This window comes from Phyllobates terribilis, unplaced genomic scaffold (assembly GCF_046119375.1).
Source record: "Phyllobates terribilis strain yellow unplaced genomic scaffold, ASM4611937v1 Scaffold_1__5_contigs__length_1240528914, whole genome shotgun sequence".
NCBI classification, from domain to species: Eukaryota; Metazoa; Chordata; class Amphibia; order Anura; family Dendrobatidae; genus Phyllobates; species Phyllobates terribilis.
Window position 1 is genome coordinate 1,012,721,904 of NW_027362761.1, and position 27,190 is coordinate 1,012,749,093.

Below are 27,190 nucleotides of genomic sequence, written 5' to 3' on the forward strand. Positions count from 1 at the left end.
CGGGCTTAGGGCCAGCTGATAATGCCAAGCTGGCCTTAACCCCTTTATTACCCAGTGAGCCACCGCACCAGGGCCCTGGATGAGTTGGGTACAGCGCCAGAAGATGGCGCTTCTATGAACGCGCCATTTTCCGGGGCGGCTGCGGACTGCAATTTGCAGCGGGTGGGGCCCAGAAAGCTTGGGCCTCCCTGCGCTGCAGATTCCAGCCCCCAGCTGCCTAGTTGTACCTGGCTGGACACAAAAATAGGGCGAAGCTCCACGTTTTTTTTTTTAAATTCATGAAATTCATGGAATAATTAAGAAAAAAAGGGCTTCCCTAAATTGTTGTGTCCAACCAGGTACAAATAGGCAGCTGGTGGTTGGGGGCAGCCCGTTCCTGCCTGCTGTACCTGACTGGACACAAATATAGGGCGAAGCCCCACATCAATTTTTTTTAATTATTTCATGAATTTCCTGAAATGATTTAAAAAAAATTGACATGGGGCTTCGCACTATATTTGTGTCCAGCCAGGTACAGCAGGCAGGAACGGGCTGCCCCCAACCACCAGCTGCCTATTTGTACCTGGTTGGACACAACAATATAGGGAAGCCCTTTTTTTCTTAATTATTCCATGAATTTCATGATATAATTTAAAAAAAAAAATGCGTGGGGCTTCGCCCTATTTTTGTGTCCAGCCAGATACAACTATGCAGCTGGGGGCTGGAATCCGCAGCGCAGGGAGGCCCAAGCTTTCTGGGCCACCCTCGCTGCAAATTGCAGTCCGCAGCCGCCCCAGAAAATGGCGCGTTCATAGAAGCGCCATCTTCTGGCGCTGTACCCAACTCATCCAGGGCCCTGGTGCGGTGGCTCACTGGGTAATAAAGGGGTTAAGGCCAGCTTGGCATTATCAGCTGGCCCTAAGCCCGAAATTCATGGGGTCACGCCAATATTAGACATGACCACCATGAATTTCTAGTAAAGTATTTAAAAAAACACAACACCCAGAAAAAAGTCCTTTAATTGAAATAAACACACAATTCTTTATTGTTCTAAATTAAACCATACTTACCATCACGCCCATTCCAGCTGAAGCCAACGATCTCCTGCAATAAAAGTAAAATAATAAAGCAACATCATCCTTACCTTTCCATGGCTCCCACGACAGCTTCAGCTCTGCTACATCGAGATGACAGGCTGGACCGCAGCAGAACGCTGCCATCCATCCTGTCATCCCGCAGACACTGAGAAGCGCAGGCATACTTCCACTCCTCAGTGTCTGGCTGTGACGGCATCCAGATGAGCCGAGGTCATGTCCAATGAACTCAGCTCACCTCATGTACGTCACTGACAGCGTGGGAAAATTCTCCTGCACTCAGCACTTCAGCGTGAGAATTTTCCCACGCTGTCAGTGACGTGCATGAGGTGAGCTGAGTTCATTGGACATGAACTCGGCTCATCTGGATGACGTCACAGAGAGACACTGAGGAGCGCAAGCATGCCTGCGCTTCTCAGTGTCTGCGGGATGACAGGCTGGATGGCAGCGTTCTGCTGCGGTCCAGCCTGTCATCTCGATGTAGCAGAGCTGAAGCTGTCGTGGGAACCATGGAAAGGTAAGGATGAGGTTGCTTTATTATTTTACTTATATTGCAGGAGATCGTTGGCTTCAGCTGGAATGGGCGTGATGGTAAGTATGGTTTAATTTAGAACAATAAAGGATTGTGTCTTTATTTCAATTAAAGGACTTTATTCTGGGTGTTTTTTTTTTTCTTTAACTTTGACTATGGGGTTAGTAATGGGGGTGTCTTATAGACGCCTCTCCATTACTAACCTGGGCTTGATGTCAGCTGGCATTATAAGCTGACATCAACCCCAACCCTATTACCCCCTGCCACCGCACCAGGGCAGCGTGGAAGAGCGAGGCTAAGTGCCAGAATTGGCGCATCCTATGGATGCGCCATTTCTGGGGCGGCTGACGGCTGGTGTTTCTAGCCTGGGAGGGGGCCAATATTCATGGCACCCTTCCTGGGCTATTAATATCAGCCCCCAGCTGTCTGCCTAGCCTGTGCTAGCTATTAAATTAGAGGGGACCCCACGTTATTTTTTTTGGGGGGTTCCCCCATTTTAATAGCTAGTAAAGGCTAGGTATTCAGCTGGGGGCTGATATTAGTAGCCTGGGAAGCTCCGTGGGTATTACCCCCTTCCCAGGCTTCAAACATTTGCCCCAGCTGTCTGCTTAACCTCCGCTAGAGCCTAAAATTAAGGGGAACCCCACGCCAATTTTTTTTTAAATAAATCCTTTATTTTAACACTAAATGACAAGTACAGTAATCAACACTATCACTGTACTTCATATATATGTGACTGACATGTTTCTATCTATCTAATCTATGTGTGATTCTCTATTCTTTCTATTCTAAATTGTCGGGTACAGATGCTGAATTGCCGGCCGGCTTTCTTAAAGAGACGGTGCATGAAAACACTATCATTTTTTTAAATAAATCCTTTACACTAAATGACAAGTACAGTAAGCAACACTGTCACTGTACTTCATATATATGTGACTGACATGTTTCTATCTATCTAATCTATGTGTGATGCTCTATTCTTTCTGTTGTAAATTGTCGGGTACCGGTGAATGCCGCTGCTGAATTGCCGGCTTTTCATGTCATTCTACATTATTCTTAGTTGTTTTACTTCATGTAGAATTAACCTACAAGGAAAGAAAGGGTTTATTTTCATTCCGATATTTGTGTCCCATTGACTTGCATTGGTTTCCGGTATCGGAATCGGCGATATCCGATACTTTTTGGGTATCGGCCCGATCCAATCCGATACGATATTTCCTGATATCGGAAGGTATCGCTCAACACTAGTTGCAACTCAAAAAAACACTGCTCAAGACAGATGTCTCTAAGCGACATTGGAGGAAGTTCTTTTCATGCTGAGGAGTAGCATTGTGTTCCAATATAAGGGATCTGCTCACTCAGCCTAACAGGTTTGTAACTGGACATGGAGCGGGACTCCACTCTTCATCCCTGCTCCTTGCCCAGTTGTAAACCTGTCGGGCTGAATGAGAAGATCAGTCATGGTCATTTATGATGCTGCTCTTCAGCCTGAAGGGGACTTGCTCTTACATCGCTCAGGGACATCTGGATTGAGCAGTGTCACTTCAGGCTGCAATAAGTCATAATGCGTGCCTAGGATGGGTTGCATCCTGAAATATGTGGTGGGGACCATTTTGGACATCTTCATGGCTTTACATCAGCTATGTTATAGTTACACAGTTTATGATTTCACTGATGAAAAAAGTTGAGGTGTGGCACCCCAGGAGTCCGGTTGCCACAGTGGCATTGCCTCCCTCACAAGGGGTGATGTCATGCCTGGAAGTAAGGAGGGGTCCCCTAATCAGGTTTTGCTAGCATGCAACACTTTCCTGGCTCCAGACCAGCAAGGGGAGCTCCTCCCCTTAGCAACTGGGATCTGGAGGCGGGGTTAGCAAGAGTTAGTGAGAGGAGTTGAATTCAGGAGAGCGAAGAGGAAAGACCAGGGGAGTGGAGCTGCACGGCAGTTCACCCCAGAGAGGAGCGCAGAAGAACCGGACACCGGAGTCCGAGGTTGTGGGGCACTGAAGGCCCAGCAGCAGAAACCGGAGGGCAGGAGACTGCAGGTCTCCTGGCCCCATCAGACGCCCGGAGGCTCAGCACCACCACGTGGGAGCGACACTCCAGGAAGGCACAAGCTGCCTGCCATACGGGTGAGCACAAAGACGTTTTACTCAGGGATGAGGGCCGCAGCATAGCTATACGCAGCAGGGCCAAAGAGGTAGCGCAGAAGGGAAGGCTTACAACTCCACCTGGCTAGGTGGATCCCCCAACTTGCTTCCAGGCCACCCGGACCTCTACTACCAGCTAGTACCCGTGCCCCGGTCTGCCTAACCACCGTAAGTAAAAATAAGAGGAAACCACCATTAAGTTGTGGACTGATTATTAACTGCGCCATCCTCTGCACTACACCATAACAGCAACGTCTATACTGCCCTGGAGCTAAGCTCTACCTGTGGAGAGCTAAACCAACTCGGCTGCATTACCAACAGCTCCAGAGGACCTGCTCCGCAGCGGCGGCTCCCTTTAGCCGCATACCACAGGTGGCGTCACGAACTGTATATAAGAACTTTAATTCCCCTGTAAATATCCCCTTTTTACTGACCGCCCTGGGTCACGGACCAGGTCACCGCCACTGTGACATCTCCCCTAGCAACGAACGGCCCGGCACCGAGTACCCCACGGCCCAGGGGGCGCGTCAGAGGTATCACATGTGACAGTGAAATGACAGGCTAAAGAAAAGCTTGTAAAAAAGCTTTTAGTGAGGAAAGTAAATAAATAATAGTCTTGGTCAGTGACTATGCTATTATTGAAAAGAGGACATAATAGAAATTGGTAATAGCCTTTAACTTATCAGTCCACAAATCGCTCTGATTAATATCGACACAATGGCTCATTTACTAATAGGTTGCTTAGGATCAATAGCAAAGAGACATTGCTGTCAACACCTAAAGGTTCTCATAATGGCATGTGAATCATCAATACATCATCCAATTGCATTACCGGGATTCAGTGAAGCAGCATATAATATGGGTGCTTGGCCTGAGAGGTCAAAATGCCAGGTTATTTCAGTCTGACCACCCACATGAAAATCCTAGAAAAACAGCCATACTGTTGATTGAAATGATGGGTTGGGAATCAGCCCATGTGTAGCCTACTCATTCTATGTTGGGCAGAATAAACTGAGGATTTCTAAGGACAGTCAAAATATCTCTGCACAATGTTAGCCAGTAGATAGAAAAAAATTACAATTAAGAGTCCTCAGGGGTTGATGCCTTGTAAAGACTAACTAAAAAGGTGACAGCAAATAGCAAACTTTTGAGAGGTCCCTTAATCAAGTTTGGTTTAAAGGGAGCTTGGATCAGTCTGGCTCCATAATTTTAGGAAACTATGTTTTAGGACTCGTTCAGACTAGTGTATTATACAGACATGTGCGCAGTGGACTGCACAGAGAGCACAGCCACCCATTATAATTACTGTGTCAGTGCACAACCCATTTTCCAAAAGGACCTATAATCTGTTTGGAAAAAAATCTCAGCATGCACTACTTTGGTCTGATTTAAAGACCAGACTAGCGCATGTAAATAGCAAGAAGCTCCTGTGCAGGCGAGCACATGGAGCCGAACAGGGAGGAAAATGTGGACGTGACCGGCCCGGGTTAAGTACATTTAAATGTCAGCTGGGGACAATGACGCTCATGTGACTAATCCAAGAGGCGGTTCCCCAAGGCTTTTCCCTTTCTTTCAAGGGGAGTTGAGTGACAAAAGTCTCTTGGACCAGTCACACGAGCGCAATGGTCCCTGGCTGGCTTGTGTGACAATTTCTTTGAAATGCAGCAGCAATTCAGAGTAAAAACGACCTGCCTAAAATTATGACGCTAGACTTTAATTCATGCTGCTTGGCTGAAGTGACTGAACTGGACCGCCTGTGGTTCACTCATCATGAATAATCTGTCAGGTCCACTTTGACAGAAAATCTGAAGAGTCACCCAATTACAGTTATATGAAAAAGTTTGGGCACCCCTATTAATCTTAAGCTTAATGTTTTATAAAAATTGGTGCTTTTGCAACAGCTATTTCAGTGTGATATATGTAATAACTGTTGGACACAGTAATGTTTCTGCCTTGAAATGAGGTTTATTGTACTAACAGAAAATGTGCAATCTGCATTCAAACAAAATTTGACAGGTGCATAAGTATGAGCACCCTTATCATTTTCTTGTTTTAAATAATCCTACCTACTTTTTACTGACTTACTAAAGCACTTTTTTTGGTTTTGTAACCTCATTGAGCTTTGAACTTCATAGCCATTACTGTGTCCAACAGTTATTACATATATCAAACTGAAATAGCTGTTGCAAAAACACCAATTTTAAGAAAACATTAAGCTTAAGATTAATAGGGGTGCCCAAACTTTTTCATATAACTGTATATACATGTCTTTTTGTATATAAAGCGGTCTCACTTTGGATATTACACTAAGTAGTCTCAAAAGCTTGCTACTTGTCATCACATTTTTAGTTAGTTAATAATCAACAGGTGAGGACTACAAATTTTATTTATGCATTTTTTTAAATAAAAGTAATACATTTCAAACATAGTTTTATGTTTCAGTTTGAATTTGTCAATCTGCTGAATTCCATCATGGTCTGGATTTAGATCTTATTTGGTAACGTGAAAACACCATTAATGTGGGATCCTTCTATAATAGTACCAAATTATAAATAAAAAATATTTAGATACATTATATATGTGTAACGCATGTATGTGATTATATATTTATTTATATATATATATATATATATATATATATATATACACACACAGTACAGACCAAAAGTTTGGACACACCTTCTCATTTAAAGATTTTTCTGTATTTTCATGACTTTGAAAATTGTACATTCACACTGAAGGCACCAAAACTATGAATTAACACATGTGGAATTATATACTTAACAAGAAAGTGTGAAACAACTGAAAATATGTCTTATATTCTAGGTTCTTCAAAGTAGCCACCTTTTGCTTTGATGACTGCTTTGCACACTCTTGGCATTCTCTTGATGAGCTTCAAGAGGTAGTCACCGGAAATGGTTTTCACTTCACAGGTGTGCCCTGTCAGGTTTAATAAGTGGGATTTCTTGCCTTATAAATGGGGTTTGGACCATCAGTTGTGTTTGTGCAGAAGTCTGGTGGATACACAGCTGATAGTCCTACTGAATAGACTGATAGAATTTGTATTATGGCAAGAAAAAAGCAGCTAAGTAAAGAAAAACGAGTGGCCATCATTACTTTAAGAAATGAAGGTCAGTCAGTGCGAAAAAATGGGAAAACTTTGAAAGTGTCCCCAAGTGCAGTTGCAAAAACCATCAAGCGCTACAAAGAAACTGGGTCACATGAGGACCGCACCAGGAAAGGAAGACCAAGAGTCACCTCTGCTTCTGAGGATAAGTTTATCTGAGTCACCAGCCTCAGAAATCGCAGGTTAACAGCAGCTCAGATTAGAGACCAGGTCAATGCCACACAGAGTTCTAGCAGCAGACACATCTCTACAACAACTGTTAAGAGGAGACTTTGTGCAGCAGGCCTTCATGGTAAAATAGCTGTTTGGAAACCACTGCTAAGGACAGGCAACAAGCAGAAGAGACTTGTTTGGGCTAAAGAACACAAGGAATGGACATTAGACCAGTGGAAATCTGTGCTTTGGTCTGATGAGTCCAAATTTGAGATATTTGGTTCCAACCACCGTGTCTTTGTGCAACGCAGAAAAGGTGAACGGATGGACTCTACATGCCTGGTTCCCACCGTGAAGCATGGAGGAGGAGGTGTGATGGTGTGGGGGTGCTTTGCTGGTGACACTGTTGGGGATTTATTCAAAATTGAAGACATACTGAACCAGCATGGCTACCACAGCATCTTGCAGCGGCATGCCATTCCATCCGGTTTGTGTTTAGTTGGACCATCATTTATTTTTCAACAGGACAATGACCCCAAACACACCTCCAGGCTGTGTAAGGGCTATTTGACCAAGAAGGAGAGTGATGGGGTGCTACGCCAGATGACCTGGCCTCCACAGTCACCAGACCTGAACCCAATCGAGATGGTTTGGGGTGAGCTGGACCGCAGAGTGAAGGCAAAAGGACCAACAAGTGCTAAGCATCTCTGGGAACTCCTTCAAGATTGTTGGAAGACCATTTCCAGTGACTACCTCTTGAAGCTCATCAAGAGAATGCCAAGAGTGTGCAAAGCAGTCATCAAAGCAAAAGGTGGCTACTTTGAAGAACCTAGAATATAAGACATATTTTCAGTTGTTTCACACTTTTTTTGTTAAGTATATAATTCCACATGTGTTAATTCATAGTTTCGATGCCTTCAGTGTGAATGTACAATTTTCAGTCATGAAAATACAGAAAAGTCTTTAAATTAGAAGGCGTGTCCAAACTTTTGGTCTGTACTGTATATATATATATATATATATATATATATAGATAGATAGATAGATAGATAGATAGATAGAGACACAGTGGGGAAAATAAGTATTTGATATACTGCTGATTTCGCAAGTTTTCCCACCTAGAAAGAATGGAGAGGTCTGTAATTTTTATCGTAGGTACACTTCACCCAGAAAATCACATTGTATGATTTTTACATAATTAATTTGCATTTTATTGTATGAAATAAGTATTTGATACAATAGGAATACAGAAACCTTTGTTTGCAATTACAGAGGTCAGACGTTTCCTGTAGTTCACTGCAGCGGGGATTTTGGCCACTGCTCCATACAGATCTTTCTGGTTTTGGGGCTGTCGCTGGACAACATTGAGTTTCAGCTCCCTCCAAAGATTTTCTATTGGGTTCAGGTCTGGAGACTGGTTAGGCCACGCCAGGACCTTGAAATGCTTCTTTTGGCGCCACTCCTTAGTTGTCCTTGGCTGTGTGTTTTGGGTCATTATCATATTGGAAGGCCCAGCCACAACCCATCTTCAATGATCTTACTGAGAGAAGGAAGTTGTTGGCCAAAATCTTGCGATACATGACCCCATCCTCCCTTCAATACGGTGCAGTCATCCTGACCCCTTTGCAGAAAAGCACCCCTAAAGTATAATGTTTCCCTCACCAAGTTTCATGGATGGAACAGAGTTCTTGGGGTTGTACTCATCCTTCTTCCTCCAAACACGGCGAGTGGCGTTGATACCAAAAAGTTATATTTTGGTCTCATCTGACCACATGACCTTCTCCCATGTCTCCTCTGGATCATCCAGATGTTCATTGGCAAACTTCAAACGGGCCTGGACATATGCTGGCATGAGCAGGGGGACCTTGCGTGCCCTGCAGGATTTCAATCCATGACGGTGTAATGTGTTACTAACGGTAATGTTTGAGACTGTGGTCCTAGCTCTCTTCAGCTCATTGACCAGGTCCTCCCGTGTAGTTCTGGGTTGATTCCTGACCTTTCTCAGAATCATCCTTACCCTACGAGGTAAGATATTGCATGGAGCCCCAGACCGAGGAAGATTGACAATCATCTTGTATTTCTTTCATTGTCTAATAATTGTGCAAAGAGTTGTTGCCTTCTCACCAAACTTCTTGTCTATTGTCCTGTAGCCCATCCCAGCCTTGTGCAGGTCTACAATTTTTTTCCCTGGTGTCCTTAGACAGCTGTTTGGTCTTGGCCATGGTGGAGAGGTTGGAGTGTGATTGAGTGTGCGGACAGGTGTCTTTTATACAGGTAATGAGTAGAGATGAGCGGTATTCGACTCAAACTGTTCGCCAATCTCAAATTCGAGCTGTTTTGGGCGGTGTTCGAGCTGTTCGGCGAACACGAACAATTTGAAAAAAATTTGGCTGATCAAGGTTATGTTTGATAACTGTTCGTGCACCAAAATCATAACTGGATTTTTTTCTCAGTAATGCTGAAAATTAATGTTAATACGCAGTTTGAGTGTACAGCGGGGCGGGGGGAGGGGTAGGGGATGGATCTCTGCAGGAATAATGAAGATCTCCATTTTTTTTTCTCTTTCCCGCATTTACAGTGGGGAGGTGCAATCTGTCAGCCTATCAGCAGCGCACACACGGAGCGAACTGCTTTTTTTCACACAAGCAAGGGCATGTGTCATTGGCAGTGTGTCACATGTCCTTGCCCTATAAGACCCAGCCATTTTCCCCGTCGCCACCATTTTCTCACTGCTGCAGCTGCGTGTTAGACGGCACCGCTATTGCTGTGTGCGCTATACTTTCAGTGTTAATTTCAAGCCAATTTTCGCACAAATCTACAGATAGCTTGGGAGTAGGGAATAGTTGTGATTGCAGTCCTTTTGAGGACTAGGTTACATCAGTTCCTATCACTTTTTGCCAGGCAGGTCTGTGCCAGTGCTGTGCAAGTTTTGTTCACAGCATTTGGCTAAGGCTATGTGCCCACGTTGCGGACCTGAAGCATATTTTTTTCGCTTCTCCCTGGCGGGAAAATCGCATGCGGATATTACATGCGGTTTTCCCGCCAGGTAGAAGCGTTTGTGAGGCGTCTTTGCATGCATTTCCGCATGCGGGTTATCAAGCACTTCTCCAAGCATCACTTGGAAAAGTGCTTGACAACTTGTTCAGAATGGTAAAAATTAAAAAAATAAACTTTATACTCACCTTCCGATGCATTCTCTGCCCCGTCCGGAGTCTTGAGCGGCTCACGCTGTTGTGTGCAGGACCTGCGGTGACGTCATTGAGTCATGTGGTGGGTCACATGACTCAATGACGTGGCAGGTCCTTCAGACAACAGCGCGACGGAGGGAAAACATCAGAAGATAAGTATAAACCTTATTTTATTCTTTTTTTCCTTTTTCTTTGGTACCCAGGTCTGGATGAGAGTCTCCTCTCCTCCAGACCTGGGTACCATCCGCACATTGATTCCGCTGCGCTTCCGCAAAATTAATGAACATGCTGCGGATTTTTGACCGCAGCATATATGCTGCGGAAAAATCCGCAGCATGGGCATTGACATTGCGGAATGCCATTGGGGACCATGGGGTGCGGATATACATGCGTTTTTCAAGCGTTTACGCTGCGGAAATTCCGCAGCATATACGCTTGAAAAACGCTACGTGGGCACACAGCCTAAATCTAGCAAAGCAAATCCTTTTTGGCCTCTTTCAGTGTGTGTTAGTCAGTGGAGTAGCCTATCTGTTTTGCAAGCTACACCACCTGTGTATAGAATACAATTTTTTTTTACTGCACCTAGTTAAGTAAAACCTTTTGGGCATAGCATCATTCTATTAGTCCATCTATACTAACCTCCACCAGGTTGCAAATTCAAAATAATTTTTATCTGCATCTAGCTCTGAAAAAATATTTGGGCTTGGGCTTGTAGCAGTGTGTGGGACTTGTTCTATTAGTCCATCTATACTAACCTCCACCAGGTTGCAAATTCAAAATCATTTTTATCTGCATCTAACCCAGCCAATACTTTTGGGCTAATACCACAGTTTGGCCACTCAGCTCTGCTCGGTTCCCATCCATTGTTTTTTGTGCTCCACTGCTTCTGCCTCCTCAACCTCTTCTTGGTCCTCCAGCTGCACCCAAAGCCTGTCTGGTCATGCCACAAGCTTTCTAACTGCGCAGAAGGGATCCTGCACACCTCCTTACTATGCTGGCAGCAGGGCTCAACGTCATCAGGCGGTTTTTACTTTGAAATGTCTGGGAAATGTGAGTCACACAGCTGAGGAGTTGTGGTCAGCTCTGGAGAACCAGTTTCATGAATGGTTGTCTCCACTGGACCTGAAACCAGGGAAGGCCGTGTGCGACAATGCTGCAAATCTGGGTGCGGCCCTTCGCCGGGGCAATGTCACACACGTGCCTTGTATGGCCCACGTGTTGAACCTGGTTGTCCAGCAATTTTTAGCCCACTATCCCGGACTAGATGGCCTTCTGCAGAGGGCACGGTCGCTGTGTGCTAACTTCCGCCGTTCGCATCACGCAGCTCAGCGACTTGCATCTCTACAGAAGTCGTTGGGCCTGCCACTTCACTGGCTAAAATGCGATGTGCCTACCAGGTGGAATTCAACTCTGCACATGTTGCAGCGACTGTGGCAGCACCTACTAGCCCTGGTGCAATACGTTCTGACGTATAGCCTGGGCCAACGAGATCCAGAGGTGGGGCAAATCACGCTGGAGGAGTGGTCTCAGATCAGGGACCTATGCACCCTTCTGTACAGTTTTGAAATGGCGACGAAGATGTTTAGTGCTGACGATGCCATTATCAGCATGACTATTCCGGTGATTTACATGCTGGAGCACATGTTAATCAGAATTCAGAGTCAGGTGGTGGCACAAGAGGAGGTGGAGGAAGTAGAGGAGGAGGAGTTGTATGCGGAAGGGCTAACATCTGCAAGGTCCAGACGGTTGGCAGCACCAAGGCGGCAGGCATGTGAGGGTGGGGGAGATGGTTTTACCAGGGCGCATGGTAGCAGCCAAACTAGTGAGGAAGGTGCAGGAGCCCAGGAAGAAGTGGAGGACGAACTGATGGAAGACTCATCAGATGAGGGAGACCTTGATCACATTTCTGTTGTGCGAGGTTGGGGGGAGAGGGCAGAGGAAGGAAGCATGATTGCTACCTTGCCACCAACACAACAGGGACTTGGTGCTCCTGGATGCGCAAGACACATGAGTGCCTTCTTGCTGCACTACCTGCAACATGACCCTCGAATTGTGAGAATTAGAAATAATCCTGACTACTGGGTTTCCACACTGTTAGATCCCCGGTACAAAAGTAAATTTGCAGAAATTATTCCTGCCATAGAAAGAGATGCACGCATGCAGGAGTATCAGCAGAGACTGTTGCAGAACCTTACATGTGCTTTTCCCCAAAACACTAGTGGTGCACGTATTGAATCTCACAGTTCCAACTTGCCAACCGTGGTACCGTCGAGTGTTCAGCACTCAAAACGTAACAGAAGCACAGTATCTGCTGGTGACATCAATTTTGCTGAATCATTTCACCACTTTTTTAGCCCATCCTTTGCAAGGCCACAGGAGACAAGAAGTCTGACACATAGGCAACGCCTAGAGACGATGGTACAGGAGTATCTCCAAGTAAACATTGAAGCCATGACTGTGTCACTGGACCCTTGCTCTTTTTGGGCTTCCAATCTGGATAAATGGCCGGAGCTAGCCACTTACGCCTTGGAGATCTTGTCATGCCCCGCAGCTAGCGTTCTGTCTGAACGTGTGTTCAGCGCTGCTGGTGGTGTGCTGACAGATAAGCGCACGCTGCTCTCCACTGATAATGTAGACAGACTCATGTTCATAAAGATGAACAAATCATGGATCCGAAACGACTTTTCTACCCCTGTAACATCCTGGGGAGAGTAAAAGCTTGATGATTTGTTGAAATCACCTCACCAACCGTTTTAAGGTTTCAAATTACTAATCATGTTTATCTGTATCTTGGCTGGAAAATAATTTGGGCCTTGAAGCAGTGTGCAGTACTGATTCTATTAGGCCATCTATACTAAACACCAGATTTAAAATTACTAATCATGTTTATCTGTATCTTAGCTGGAAAATAATTTGGGCCTTGTAGCAGTTTGCAGTACTGATTCTATTAGGCCATCTATACTAAACTCCACCAGCTTTCAAATTAATAATAATTTTTAGCTGCATCTAGCCCGGAAAATAATTTTGGGGCTCCTAGATGCGCAAGACACATGAGTGCCTTCTTGCTGCACTACCTGCAACATGACCTTCAGATTGTCAGAATTCGAAATAATCCTGACTACTGGGTTGCCACACTCTTAGATCCCCCACACTCTTCGATCAACCTTTTCATTTTAATAAAGAACAAAAAAATGGTCATTTTTGAAATTATAAGCATTAGCAGGTTATTACAAACTGAAATCAAACAGTTTTCAACTCAAAACTTTATTCTAGGTGATGTTACATTTGCACATAGGACCCCTTGTTCGAAAGGAGCTTCTGAACTCTCTCGTCCATTGAATTTGTCAGGTTTTGGATGGTTTCTGCTTTAATTGTTTTTCATGAGGACAGAATACCCTCCCAGAGCTGTTGTTTAGATGTGAACTGCCTCCCGCCATCATAGACACTCCTTTTGATGATGCTCCAGAGGTTCTCAATGGAGTTGAGGTCAGGGGAGCATGGGGGTCACACCATAAGTTTGTCCCCTTTTATGCCCATAGCAGCCAGAGATGCAGATGTGTTATGTGCAGCATGAGATGGTGCATTATCATGCATGAAAATGATCTTGCTGCGGAATACACGGTTCTTCTTCTTGAACCATGGCAGGAAGTGCTGTTTGAGAAACTCCACATACATTATGGAGTTCATCTTTACCCCTTCAGGGATCCTAAAGGGGCCGACAATCTCTCTCCCCATGATTCCAGCCCAAAACATTACTCCACCCCCTCCTTGTTGGCGCCGTAGCCGTGTTTGCATGGGGTGTCCATCAACCAGCCATCCTCCACTCCATCCATCTGGACCATCGAGCGTTGCACGGCACTCATCGGTGAACAAAACAGTTTTGAAATCAGTCTTCATGTATTGTTTGGCCAACTGGAGCCGTTTCTGCTTGTGTGAAGTGGATAGAGGAGGTCGACAGGATGGCTTACGCACAGCTGCAAACCTCTGAAGGACCCTGCATCTTGTTGTTCGGGGGACGTTGGAGGCACCAGCAGCTTCAAAAACTTGTCTGCTGCTATGACCAGGCTTTTTTGCCCCTGCTCTTTTAACCTGACGTAATTGCCTGTAGGAAAGAGTCCTCAATTTTCCCTTATCAGCACGCACACGTGTGTACTGTGAATCAGCTACATACTTCTTGATTTTGCGATGATCAGGATAAAGTGTCTTGGCAATGTTGATTGTAGTCATGCCTTGACCTAAACACTCCACAATTTGTTGCTTCTCAGCAGCCGACACATCCTTTTTCTTTCCCATTTTGGCAGAAAATGTAGGCTGCTTAATAATGTGGGACAGCCTTCTTAAGTAGTCTTGCCTTTCACTGGACACACCTGCCAAACTAATTAGCACAGGTGTCTGCAATTGCTTACAGTGATATAAAGAGCCGTGACACACATCACCATCAATGAGTTTAACTGACAAACAAACAAATTCTTACCTTATCACTCCTAAACACTTTTTGCATAATAATTTGGAACACGGTGTACATGTGCTTTTCCACAAAACACCAGTGGTTCACGTAGTGAATCTTACAGTTCTAACTTGCCAACCGTGGTCTGTATGGAGTTGTTCAATAAAGGGCCCAAAATTAAGATAACATAGACGGGAGAGGTCTCTATGAATACGAATTCCTAAGTATTTGATACCCTGTGAGGGCCAGGCAAAGGGAAAGTTGGACAGGATGGAATCCTGTATGGATTTGGGGAGGGAGACATCGAGGGCCTCAGACTTCGCTGCATTGATTTTAAAATTTGACCATGTAACAAAGTGATCTATTTCAGCCATAACAGCAGGGATGGATATATGTGATTGAGTGATATATACTAGGACATCATCAGCAAATGCAGAGCACTTGTACTCGGTGCCTCCCACTTCAGTCCACCTAATATTGGGGTTATGGCGAATTGATGAGAGCAGGTGCTCCATCACTAGGATGTATAAGAGAGGGGACAGAGGACATCCCTGCCTTGTCCCATTGGTGATTATGAAAGGTGATGAAAATGTTCCATTTATCTTCAGCCTAGGTGACGTATTACGATACAGGGCCGTGATTTAGCCTATAAAAGGGTCCCCTAGACCCCTACCCCAAGCTTTTTAAGAGAATAATATATGGCGTGCCAGGAGACTCTATGGAATGCTTTCTCAGCATCCAACGAGAGTATCTAATTACAAATTTTTAACTGCATCTAGCCCAGGAAATACTTTGTGCCTAGTAGCAGTGTCTGCTAGTCAGCGGATTATCCCAGCTGTTAAGCAAGCTACACCACCTGTAGTTTGGACACTTAATTTTTTCAAAGGAAATGCTTCGGGCCCCCGGGACACTCAGTGAAGAGCATCGGGTCGGACGCCTTGCGGTGGACCGCCAAGCTCGATCATTATAAAAGCTTTTTAACTGCAGCAGCTTTAGTGGACGCTACTGGAGCTTGAATTACCGTGGCTGCTGGCATGAGACTTGCCCTACAATAGATCCTTGTAAAAGGATTTAAAGTGTACTCATTCAAATTAGAGAGACAATTTAAATTAAAAAGATTAGACCTGCCTCCACCGCAGGGGGGCTCGCTCGACCCACCAGCGGACAGGCACCAGTATTGGGAGAGGGGGGCTGGCCGTCAGCGTCCACTGCAGCTCTGGCACAAACCCGGCGACACGGAGGTCGCACGGGCAGGAACGGACTGGCAGTGTTGGCTTCGCACTTTTTTGGTTTTAGAAGGGCATGACATGCCTATATCTGTGTCTCCCCCTCCTTTTACTCCTCCACCTCTTTTCTTTTCGCATGACTATATGTACTTGTCACTTTTCCATGTGTTAGTTGTGTCTTCTGAGCAGTTTGTCAGCTTTTGGACACCTTTGAAGGTGTTTTCTATGTGTTTCTATGTGTTTTTGTTTGCCTGCCATTGGTTTTAACGGTGTTCGAAGCTGTTCGACGAACAGTTCGACGAACATACGGGTGTTCGACGAACCGAACCGAACTCGAACACTACGGGGGTGGCTCAACACTAGTAATGAGTTCAAACAGGTACAATTAATACAGGTAATGAGTGCAGAATAGGAGGGCTTCTTAAAGAAAAACTAATAGGTCTGTGAGAGGCAGAATTCTTACTGGTTGGCAGGTGATCAAATACTTATTTCATGCAATAAAATGCAATTGTATGATTTTTACATAATTAAATGTGATTTTCTGGATTTTATTTTTAGATTCCGTCCCTCACAGTTTAAGTGTAGCTACAATGAAAATTACAGACCTCTCCATTCTTTGTAGGTGGGGAAACTTGCAAAATCAGCAGACTATCAAATACTTATTCTCCTCACTGTGTGTGTGTACAGTAATATATATTTTATATATATACACATACATACATACATACATACACACACACACACGTGCTAGCTGCATCAATGTGAATATTTTGAAGGATTTACTTAGAATTTAAGAGCCTATGTTCAATTCTTGATCTCATTATTTTATTACTATTGTTTGTCATAGCAAGAATGGCATAACTAGTGACTCGTTTAGGTGAGCCAATCATCAGACGAGCTTCCTTAGTAGAGATGAGCGGTGTTCGACTAGAACTGTTTGCCAATCTCAAATTCGAGCTGTTTTGGGCTGTGTTCGAGTTGTTCGACGAACCCGAACGATTTGCAAAAAATTCGGCTGTTCGAGGTTATGTTCGATAACTGTTCGTGCACCAAAAGTGTGTCCTGCATGTCTGGTGCTATTTAGAGCACCAATCATGCAGGGATTGTCTGCCACTCACTGTAATGCCACAGCCATGGTGGTTGTGGCATTACAGTGATTGCCCAAATCGATGGGAACTGTGCTCACAGTGAAACACGAAAAGCCGGCAATTCAGCAGCGGCATACACCGGTACCCGACAATTTAGAACCGAAAGAATAGAGCTTCACACATAGATTAGATAGATATAAACATGTCAGCCACATATATACGAAGTACAGTGAAAGTGCTGCTTACTGTACTTGTCATTTAGCGTAAAGGATTTATCAAAAAAAATAATAGTGTTTTCATGCACCGTCTCTTTAAAAAAGCCGGCCGGCAATTCAGCATCTGTACCCAACAATTTAGAATAGAAGGAATAGAGAATCACACATAGATTAGATAGATAGAAACATGTCAGTCACATATATATGAAGTACAGTGACAGTGTTGCTTACTGTACTTGTCATTTAGTGTAAAGGATTTATTAAAAAAAATAATAGTGTTTTCATGCACCGTCTCTTTAAAAAAGCCGGCCGGCAATTCAGCATCTGTACCCGACAATTTATAACAGACAGAATAGAGCTTCACACATAGATTAGATAGATAGAAACATGTCAGTCACATATATATGAAGTACAGTGATAGTGTTGGTTACTGTACTTGTCATTTAGTATTAAAATAAAGGATTTATTATTAAAAAAATTGGCGTGGGGTTCCCCTTAATTTTAGGCTCTAGCGGAGGTTAAGCAGACAGCTGGGGCAGATGTTTGAAGCCTGGGAAGGGGGTAATACCCACGGAGCTTCCCAGGCTACTAATATCAGCCCCCAGCTGAATACATAGCCTTTACTAGCTATTAAAATGGGGGACCCCCCCAAAAAAATGACGTGGGGTCCCCCCTAATTTAATAGCTAGCAAAGGCTAGGCAGACAGCTGGGGGCTGATATTAATAGCCCAGGAAGGGAGCCATGAATATTGGCCCCCTCCCAGGCTAGAAACACCAGCCGTCAGCCGCCCCAGAAATGGCGCATTCATAGGATGCGCCAATTCTGGCACTTAGCCTCGCTCTTCCACGCTGCCCTGGTGCGGTGGCAGGGGGTAATAGGGCTGGGGTTGATGTCAGCTTATAATGCCAGCTGACATCAAGCCCAGGTTAGTAATGGAGAGGCGTCTATAAGACACCCCCATTACTAACCCCATAGTCAAAGTTAAAAAAAACACAAACACCCAGAATAAAGTCCTTTAATTGAAATAAAGACACAATTCTTTATTGTTCTAAATTAAACCATACTTACCGTCACGCCCATTCCAGCTGAAGCCAACGATCTCCTGTAATAAAAATAAAATAATAAAGCAACCTCATCCTTACCTTTCCATGGTTCCCACGACAGCTTCAGCTCTGCTACATCGAGATGACAGGCTGGACCGCAGCAGAACGCCGCCATCCAGCCTGTCATCCCGGCCGGCTTTTTTAAAGAAAGCGTCTTCTGAGCAGTTTGTCAGCTTTTGGACACCTTTGAAGGTGTTTTCTATGTGTTTCTATGTGTTTTTGTTTGCCTGCCATTGGTTTTAACGGTGTTCGACGGTGCTCTAAGGTGTTCGACGAACAGTTCCTCGAACATCCCGGTGTTCGACGAACCGAACCGAACCCGAACACTACGGGGGTGGCTCAACACTATTCCTTAGGAACACTTGCTCACCATATCACAACATTTTTGTGTTGGGTGCGATGTTTTTTGTAGAAGCATATTAATCAAAATTCTTGCCAGCACATAGTCTGTATAAACAGGAGATGTGCTGCTGATAACATGACAGTGTATGTGGACAGAACAAATGTATTAGTGATCATTTTGTCTCCATCATTGTTTTGTTAGCCTGTCTAAACAGGTCACTCAACGACTGCAGATAGCCTTGTGTATAATCGATAGGCGGTCATTTAAAGAAGTTGTCTGGTCTTCTGATGAAAATCTGCAGTCACTATTACATGTTGTCAGGATTCTCCAGTGTTGACGGCAAGAACGGGCAGTCATGTGACCACAAGAATGCCATTTGCATTCATGTGACTGCCCGCTCTCGCCGGTGATACCAGAGAATCCTGAGAGCATGCACTCAGTAAGGATTCAGAAGTCTGCAATCACATGGAATGACTGCAGACTTTCATAAGAAGACCGGTGTAAATACTTGTATATCCAAAAATGACAAAAGTATTGGAGTGATATATATTTTCTAGTTAGCCAATAAAGGTATCACTCCGAGAATACTTTTTTCATTTTTGGGCATAAAAGTATTTACATACATTTTTCTGGCTAACATGGTACTGAAGCGCCCCGAGGGTTAGGTCGCTACAGAGGTATTGCATCTCACCCAGAGGTGTGATATCTCACTTCCAGGTAAGGATGGAGTGTGGCTCAGGACCCTAACACCCACATGCACTACACCACATTTCCGGGGGGCAGGGCGACAATGCTCCCAAGAGTGAGCACAACTGCCCCTGTCCCTGGCTGGAGTGGGGGGAGGGAACACCTAGAAAGGGGGAACCCGGTAGTGTGTGGGTGGGGAGTGTAGATCCAGGGTGCACTGGAAGGAGGAGTATATAAGGTGGGCACCATCTTGGAGTCAGGGAGAGAAGAGGGAGAAGAGAGAGAAGAAGACTGGGAGCAGGGGCTCTGTACGGGCTCTAGGGAGGCCAAGTCTCAAGGCCTGAGCCTAGAGAAGAGCTGCTGAGTTCAGTCAGAGAGGAGAGGAACGGAGAAGGCTCCAGGAGTGGAGTGAAGGGACCCCAGGGGTGCGGACCGGCCAGTCGCCACCGTACGCCCGCCGCTACCAGAGTAGGGGGGTCAGGCCAAGAAAAGGAACCGGATCCCTCATCTAGTGGAGGAGAGCAACTACCCTCAGCTAGTAACCGAAGGCCGTGGCATTGCACGTGTTATGGCCCCTCACTACACCCGTTAGGAAGGCACCATATAGGGCCCAGGAACATACGTTTGCCCGCCAAGGCCCGAGGCAGCTGGACAGAAACGTGGTCAATTGTGGGGTACGACGGGCCAGAGAAAGGACACACGAAGGGGGTCCTGAAAAGCATTCCAAAAGGTACCTGGGAGTTGGCCGAGCCCCTTACCTGGTGAGCACAGTACGACATGGGCAGCCATTACCTGCTGAAGTGGCTTGGAGTGTAAAACTGTGAGTAAAGACCCTGGACTGCATTACTGGACTCTGAGTCATTACTGTTGCTCCCACGCACCATCACCCCCACCATCTGCACTCACTGCCCTGAGACTATACTCCTCCCATGGGGAGTTATACTACCCTCTGCTGCGCACACAACATCAGCCTCAGTGGTCTGCCCCGCAGCGGCGGTTCTCAGTGACCGCAATCCACGGGTGGCGTAGTCGGACATTTCAACATTAAAAACCAAATAAACAGATCCGCCACTGGTTTGACCACCCTGAGCCACGGGACCGGGTCGCCGCCACAGAGACTACAACCCCTAGCATTACACAGAGACCCGGCTCCGGGTATTCCCCCACTCACGGCCCAGGGGGCGCGTCAACTTTGGCGTAGTCGGCAGGATTCGAAACCAACCCGTTATCATCGGGTATTGTGTGCCTAGAGACTGTTTCACTGTATTGAATGTGGCGCCCGCCCCAGAAGAACGGGCGCCATTATGTGTGCACCAAAAGACAACAAGAATCCACCTCCCATCGTGGGCCAGGTCCCAGAATGGCGCCAAAGACGGAGCCCACTCCCAACGGCCATGAGTGCGGCTGTAGAGATGTCCATCAACGTGGGGGGGCTGCCCCTGAGAGTGATTGCCAGCAGGTTGCCCTGGGACCACCCCAAACAGGGGCGGAAGGGAAAGAAAACCGAAGGGCAGGGTGTGGTTTGGATCAGTCTTGGCAGACCACACCCAGAGATGGCGAGGAGCGCCAGCCCCAGTACCCTTACCAGTGGCCTGCTGCAGGTCGAAGCGGCTCCGTGCAGCCTCGCGGAGCTGATGGCCCAGCTCCCCGGAGAGGACCCTGAATTCCTCCGGGCTGGGCTGGAGGATTTGGACCGGAGGATGGTTCAGGCGTAGCGGGAGGCCATTGCGGGGTGGAAAGAGGAAATGGACCGGCGGGTCGCGACCCGGCAGCAAGTGGCGCTGCCAGCACCCGACAGCGAGCCTGCCCCTGAGGATAGAGAGAGACCACCGGGGGCTGAGAGCAGCGCTGCAATGGGAGCATGTAAGGGGGACGCCCCTGCTACAAGCCCTGACGCCACTAGCCTGCCCCTGGACCCCGTCGCGGAGCCGATCGCCCCGGGAATCACTGCACCTCCTCCGCTCCCGCCGCCTACACCTAGGCCCCAAGCCCCGCCCCTTGATCCCGGGTGCGGCCGGAAGCAGCCCGCTCCAAGCCAGGTCGCAAGGCCTGAAGCCCCCCAGGCGCCTTCCACTAACTAGTGCCCCCAGTCCCAACATTACCACCCCTGGGCACGGACTTGTACAGCCAAATTACCGGTCATGATGGAGAGCCGGTCCCCCTACTGCGCGGATGGGTTAGCCCTTGCCACCGGAGGGACCTGTCCACGGAGGCCAGAGCCCCGCTTCCTCTGCTCCGCAGCCAATCACCATCCTCCAGCTCCCGGATGAAGAGGTCCAAATTGAGTGGGAACAGACCGGGGAGGACCTGATGGGGTTCTCGCAAGAGACGCTGGCGGACGCAGCCCGCAGGCGAGAATTCTGCCGCCGGGAGATGGCGCAGCTTGAAAAGGAGAGGCAGGCGCAGCGCCAAAAACAGGAGCAGCTACAGGCCCGGAGCGCGGAGGAAAAGACCCGGGCCCGCCGAGACCCCCAGGCTGTACGCGGTCCCAAAGTCACCGGGATTGTGATCAGGTTCCACCAGGAGAAGGGGTGGGGGTTCATTCGGGACCAGACGACGAACACAGACATCTTTGTCAAGCGGAGGGATGTGGAGAGTCGCCTGCCCGAGGGTCACCCGAAACGGGATCTGTTCCCGGGGGGATCAGGTGTCATACACCCGACATCGAGGCCTGCGGGGGTGGTACGCCCTCAATGTTCAGCGGGTAGAAGAACAGCGCTACCCTGAATCCTGCTGCACGGAGGACCCGGACGGGTCTGAAGAATTTAATGAGCAGGAACGTCCACAAGGGGGACACCGCTACTAGAGAGCAGCAGCACGAACTGTACGTATATAGTTACCCGTCAGGGTAGAAGAAAAAGAGTTTCAAGTTATGCCCGTTTGGGGATTATAAAAAGTTCACCCGGTTCGGGATTGTTGTGCGTTTATTTGTTAAAAGTTACCCGAAAAGGGTCCGTGAACTATCCGGCTGAGGACTGGGAGCAGCCAACCCTTTCTATCCGGCTGAGGACTGGGAGCAGCCAACCCTTGTAAATAGTTGCATTTCTTAACGTGCCCCCTATTGGTTTTATAAACTCCTACCTCAATAGATACCGAAAGGTGTTTGAAAGTTTGCACTTAGTAAAATTGCACCTTGCTGGGTGACATGTACACCTGGTCGTGGCAAGGACTGTGGCCTGTTAAAGAGACTTCGCCGTTGAAATGTTGCCGATAATGTTTCATATTTTCTACTTAAAAATGTTTTATATGTGTATATTGAAAGTTATATCAAGGAAGGAGTAACCGTAAATGAAAGGAATGTTGTATATGTTGATAAAAAGAGAAAAGTTTTATGACAAGTAACGTTAAAAAAAACAAAAAAAACCCAAAACTTTAAATTCTGCATGTCTTGAAATCAATTGTCTTTTGCTCTGTTCCAGCCCGCGGACGTGCTGTGATTTACCAGGGGGGAATGTAGCGCCCCGAGGGTTCGGTCGCTACAGAGGTATTGCATCTCACCCAGAGGTGTGATATCTCACTTCCAGGTAAGGATGGAGTGTGGCTCAGGACCCTAACACCCACATGCACTACACCACATTTCCGGGGGGCAGGGCGACAATGCTCCCAAGAGTGAGCACAACTGCCCCTGTCCCTGGCTGGAGTGGGGGGAGGGAACACCTAGAAAGGGGGAACCCGGTAGTGTGTGGGTGGGGAGAGTAGATCCAGGGTGCACTGGAAGGAGGAGTATATAAGGTGGGCACCATCTTGGAGTCAGGGAGAGAAGAGGGAGAAGAGAGAGACAAAGACTGGGAGCAGGGGCTCTGTACAGGCTCTAGGGAGGCCAAGTCTCAAGGCCTGAGCCTAGAGAAGAGAAGAGCTGCTGAGTTCAGTCAGAGAGGAGAGGAACGGAGAAGGCTCCAGGAGTGGAGTGAAGGGACCCCAGGGGTGCGGACCGGCCAGTCGCCACCGTACGCCCGCCGCTACCAGAGTAGGGGGGTCAGGCCAAGAAAGGGAACCGGATCCCTCATCTAGTGGAGGAGAGCAACTACCCTCAGCTAGTAACCGGAGGCCATGGCATTGCACGTGTTACGGCCCCTCACTACACCCGTTAGGAAGGCACCATATAGGGCCCAGGGAAAGGACACACGAAGGGGGTCATGAAAAGCATTCCAAAGTGCCTGGGAGTTGGCCGAGCCCCTCACCTGGTGAGCACAGTATGACGTGGGCAGCCATTAGCTGCAGAAGTGGCTTGGAGTGTAAAACTGTGAGTAAAGACCCTGGACTGCATCACTGGACTCACTCATTACTGTTGCTCCCGCGCACCATCACCCCCACCATCTGCACTCACTGCCCTGAGGCTATACTCCTCCCGTGGGGAATTATACTACCCTCTGCTGCGCACACAACATCAGCCTCAGCGGTCTGCCCCGCAGCGGCGGTTCTCAGTGACCGCAATCCATGGGTGGCGTAGTCGAACATTTCAACATTAAAAACCAAATAAACAGATCTGCCACTGGTTTGACCACCCTGAGCCACGGGACCGGGTCGCCGCCACGGAGACTACAACCCCTAGCATTACACAGAGACCCGGCTCCGGGTATACCCCCACACACGGCCCAGGGGGCGCGTCAGTGCCACAATATAACTTTGTATTGTACATCATTAGAAGATCAGATAACTCCATTAAGACCTTGATCAGCCAGTCTAAATAAGACATTTGATCAGACTTCTAACGTCTAGGTTACATTCCCCTTATCCTACAAGCATGCAGACAATGAAATGTTCTAGTAAAGTAGGATACAGTTATGTATAAAATAATATAAATCTATTAATGTATAAGGTGGAAATCCATCTGTAAGGAGTTTGTACGTTCTCGGTTTTAGGAGTTTAGTCTAGGTCAGGTATGTCAAACTTAAACACAGAGGGCCAAAATGAAAAACTTGGACAAAGTAATGGGCCAACCAGTATACAGTATATTGGGCATCACATAGTCCTCCATACAGAGTAATGGGCCCCACATAATCCTCCATACAGAATAATAGGCCCCACATAGTCCTCCATACAGAATAATAGGCCCCACATAGTCCTCCATACAGAATAATAGGCCCCACATAGTCCTCCATACAGAATAATAGGCCCCACATAGTCCTCCATACAGAATAATAGGCCCCACATAGTCCTCCATACAGAATAATAGGCCCCACATAGTCCTCCATACAGAATAATAGGCCCCACATAGTCCTCCATACAGAATAATAGGCCCCACATAGTCCTCCATACAGAATAATAGGCCCCACATAGTCCTCCATACAGAATAATAGGCCCCACATAGTCCTCCTACAGTATAATGAGCCCCACATATTCCTCTATACAGAATAATGGGCCCCACATAGTCCTCCATACAGAATAATAGGCCCCACATAGTCCTCCTACAGTATAATGAGCCCCACATATTCCTCTATACAGAATAATGGGCCCCACATAGTCCTCCATACAGAATAATGGGCCCCACATAGTCCTCCATACAGAATAATGGGCCCCACATAGTCCTCCATACAGAATAATGGCCCCACATAGTCCTCCATACAGAATAATGGGCACCACATAGTCCTCCATACAGAATAATAGGCCCCACATAGTCCTCCATACAGAATAATAGGCCCCACATAGTCCTCCATACAGAATAATAGGCCCCACATAGTCCTCCATACAGAATAATAGGCCCCACATAGTCCTCCATACAGAATAATAGGCCCCACAGTCCTCCATACAGAATAATAGGCCCCACATAGTCCTCCATACAGAATAATAGGCCCCACATAGTCCTCCATACAGAATAATAGGCCCCACATAGTCCTCCATACAGAATAATAGGCCCCACATAGTCCTCCATACAGAATAATAGGCCCCACATAGTCCTCCATACAGAATAATAGGCCCCACATAGTCCTCCTACAGTATAATGAGCCCCACATATTCCTCTATACAGAATAATGGGCCCCACATAGTCCTCCATACAGAATAATGGGCCCCACATAGTCCTCCATACAGAATAATGGCCCCACATAGTCCTCCATACAGAATAATAGGCCCCACATAGTCCTCCATACAGAATAATAGGCCCCACATAGTCCTCCTACAGTATAATGAGCCCCACATAGTCCTCTATACAGAATAATGGGCCCCACACAGTCCTCCATACAGAATAATAGGCCCCACATAGTCCTCCATACAGAATAATGGCCCCACATAGTCCTCCATACAGTATAATGGGCACCACATAGTCCTCCATACAGAATAATGGGCACCACATAGGGGTGGTGGTTCTGGTGTCGGGGGCCAAATATAACCACCCTGCGGGCCAGATTTGGCCCACGGGCCGGAGTTTGACACGTGTGGTGTAGGTGCTCCAGTTGATTTGTTTCCTATGAAATTAGCCCCTGTGTGTATCTGAGAAATTGAATTTACATTTTGAGCCCCATTAATAATGGGGAATGATTTGGGCCATGAGTCATGACATTCTGTATACGGCAAAGACGATTAAGTTGGAGCTATGTAAGCAAATGGATTAGTAAATTATACAAAATATTGTAATATGGTCCTAATATTCACTTACCTGGTTCAGATGCGCAGCGTGGTTCTGTGGGATGGAAATAAAAAATAAATGATGATATAGAAGTTACAGAAGTACCCATTATTCTAAACAGTAATTAAATTATGTGACTTTGCTACGATATAGAAATTTATAGTAAATACAAAAAGGAGAAGAAAAACAAACACACAAAATTTGGAAATTTGGAGCCTAGGGTCAATGATGATTTATTGTTTATAAATAAAGTGTTTCTAGGAAAATCAAAAACCTTCATCAGATATACAAAAGACAATCATGTGTTTTTCTGGAAAAAAAAAGTGATATTACGTATAGACAATAAATCATCAATGACCCTAAGCGAAGGAGCCTGGGATTTTTTTTTTCTTTTTGGCTTTGTTATAGATGATACAACGCCTCTGATCTTTAGGTGGTCCCAACAAGACACCTGCTGCGGGTCATTTCCAAGTTCTACCGAGCCACTAGAGTTGTGACTTTCACAACAACACAAGGCGAGAACCTACTTTTGCTTGGTCCAATAGTATCACTAGTCGTACATTACTACTCTATATGTGCTCTGCTTTTTCTTTCAACTGTTCTGGTGCTGATACAGAAGTAAATGTCATGGTGAAAATTCCTATTGCAAAAACTGCCACATAGGAAATTTCCCTTTCTAGACATCAATACAGATGTAGCATTTTAAACTTAACACACAACACATTAATGATAACATGTTACAGTTTTCTGTATAAACATATCTTTCTGTAAGTGGACACAACACGGAACAAGTTAAAGAAGCACTCCTCCCATCAAAGTTTTTATCCTCTTAATATATGGCATTCATCATATTATATAGCACTGTGCACTTACAATTGCTCATTTTACCTCTCTACCCAGCTAATTCTTCTTTTATATATTAGGTCTATAACATCACGTGATTACTAACTGACTAGCTGAATACTTCTAAGCTCTATGTAGAAACAGGAGGTCAATTTTCCCTGTACGAGTCATAATCACTGCAAAAGTATATGGCAGGGTGGAGGAGGGAGCAACTGGGTCGGGAGCTGAAGAAGACTTTGCAGTGATGTAAAATTGTAGTTCTAATGATGACTCATGTAGGGAAAAATAGACTTCCCGTTTCTACATAGAGCTTTGAAGGATTCAGCTATTCTGGGTAGAAGAGCAAAATGAGCAATTGTAAGTACACCGTGCTATATAATAATATAATATGATGATTGCAATATGTTAAGAGATACAAACTTTGATGGGAGAGCTTTTTTAATGAACAAGCT

At 46.2% G+C, this 27,190-nt stretch overlaps 1 protein-coding gene across 2 annotated transcripts in view; it reads right to left on the bottom strand.

Moving 5' to 3' along the window:
- The window catches only part of PALLD (palladin, cytoskeletal associated protein), a 542,838-nt gene that overhangs the window by 226,540 nt on the left and 289,108 nt on the right, over positions 1–27,190 (bottom strand). For both annotated transcript variants that reach the window (XM_073644159.1, XM_073644168.1), the window contains one exon: positions 25,926–25,949. In XM_073644159.1, the coding sequence (XP_073500260.1) occupies positions 25,926–25,949 (24 nt within the window). The remainder of the gene's footprint in view (positions 1–25,925; positions 25,950–27,190) is intronic.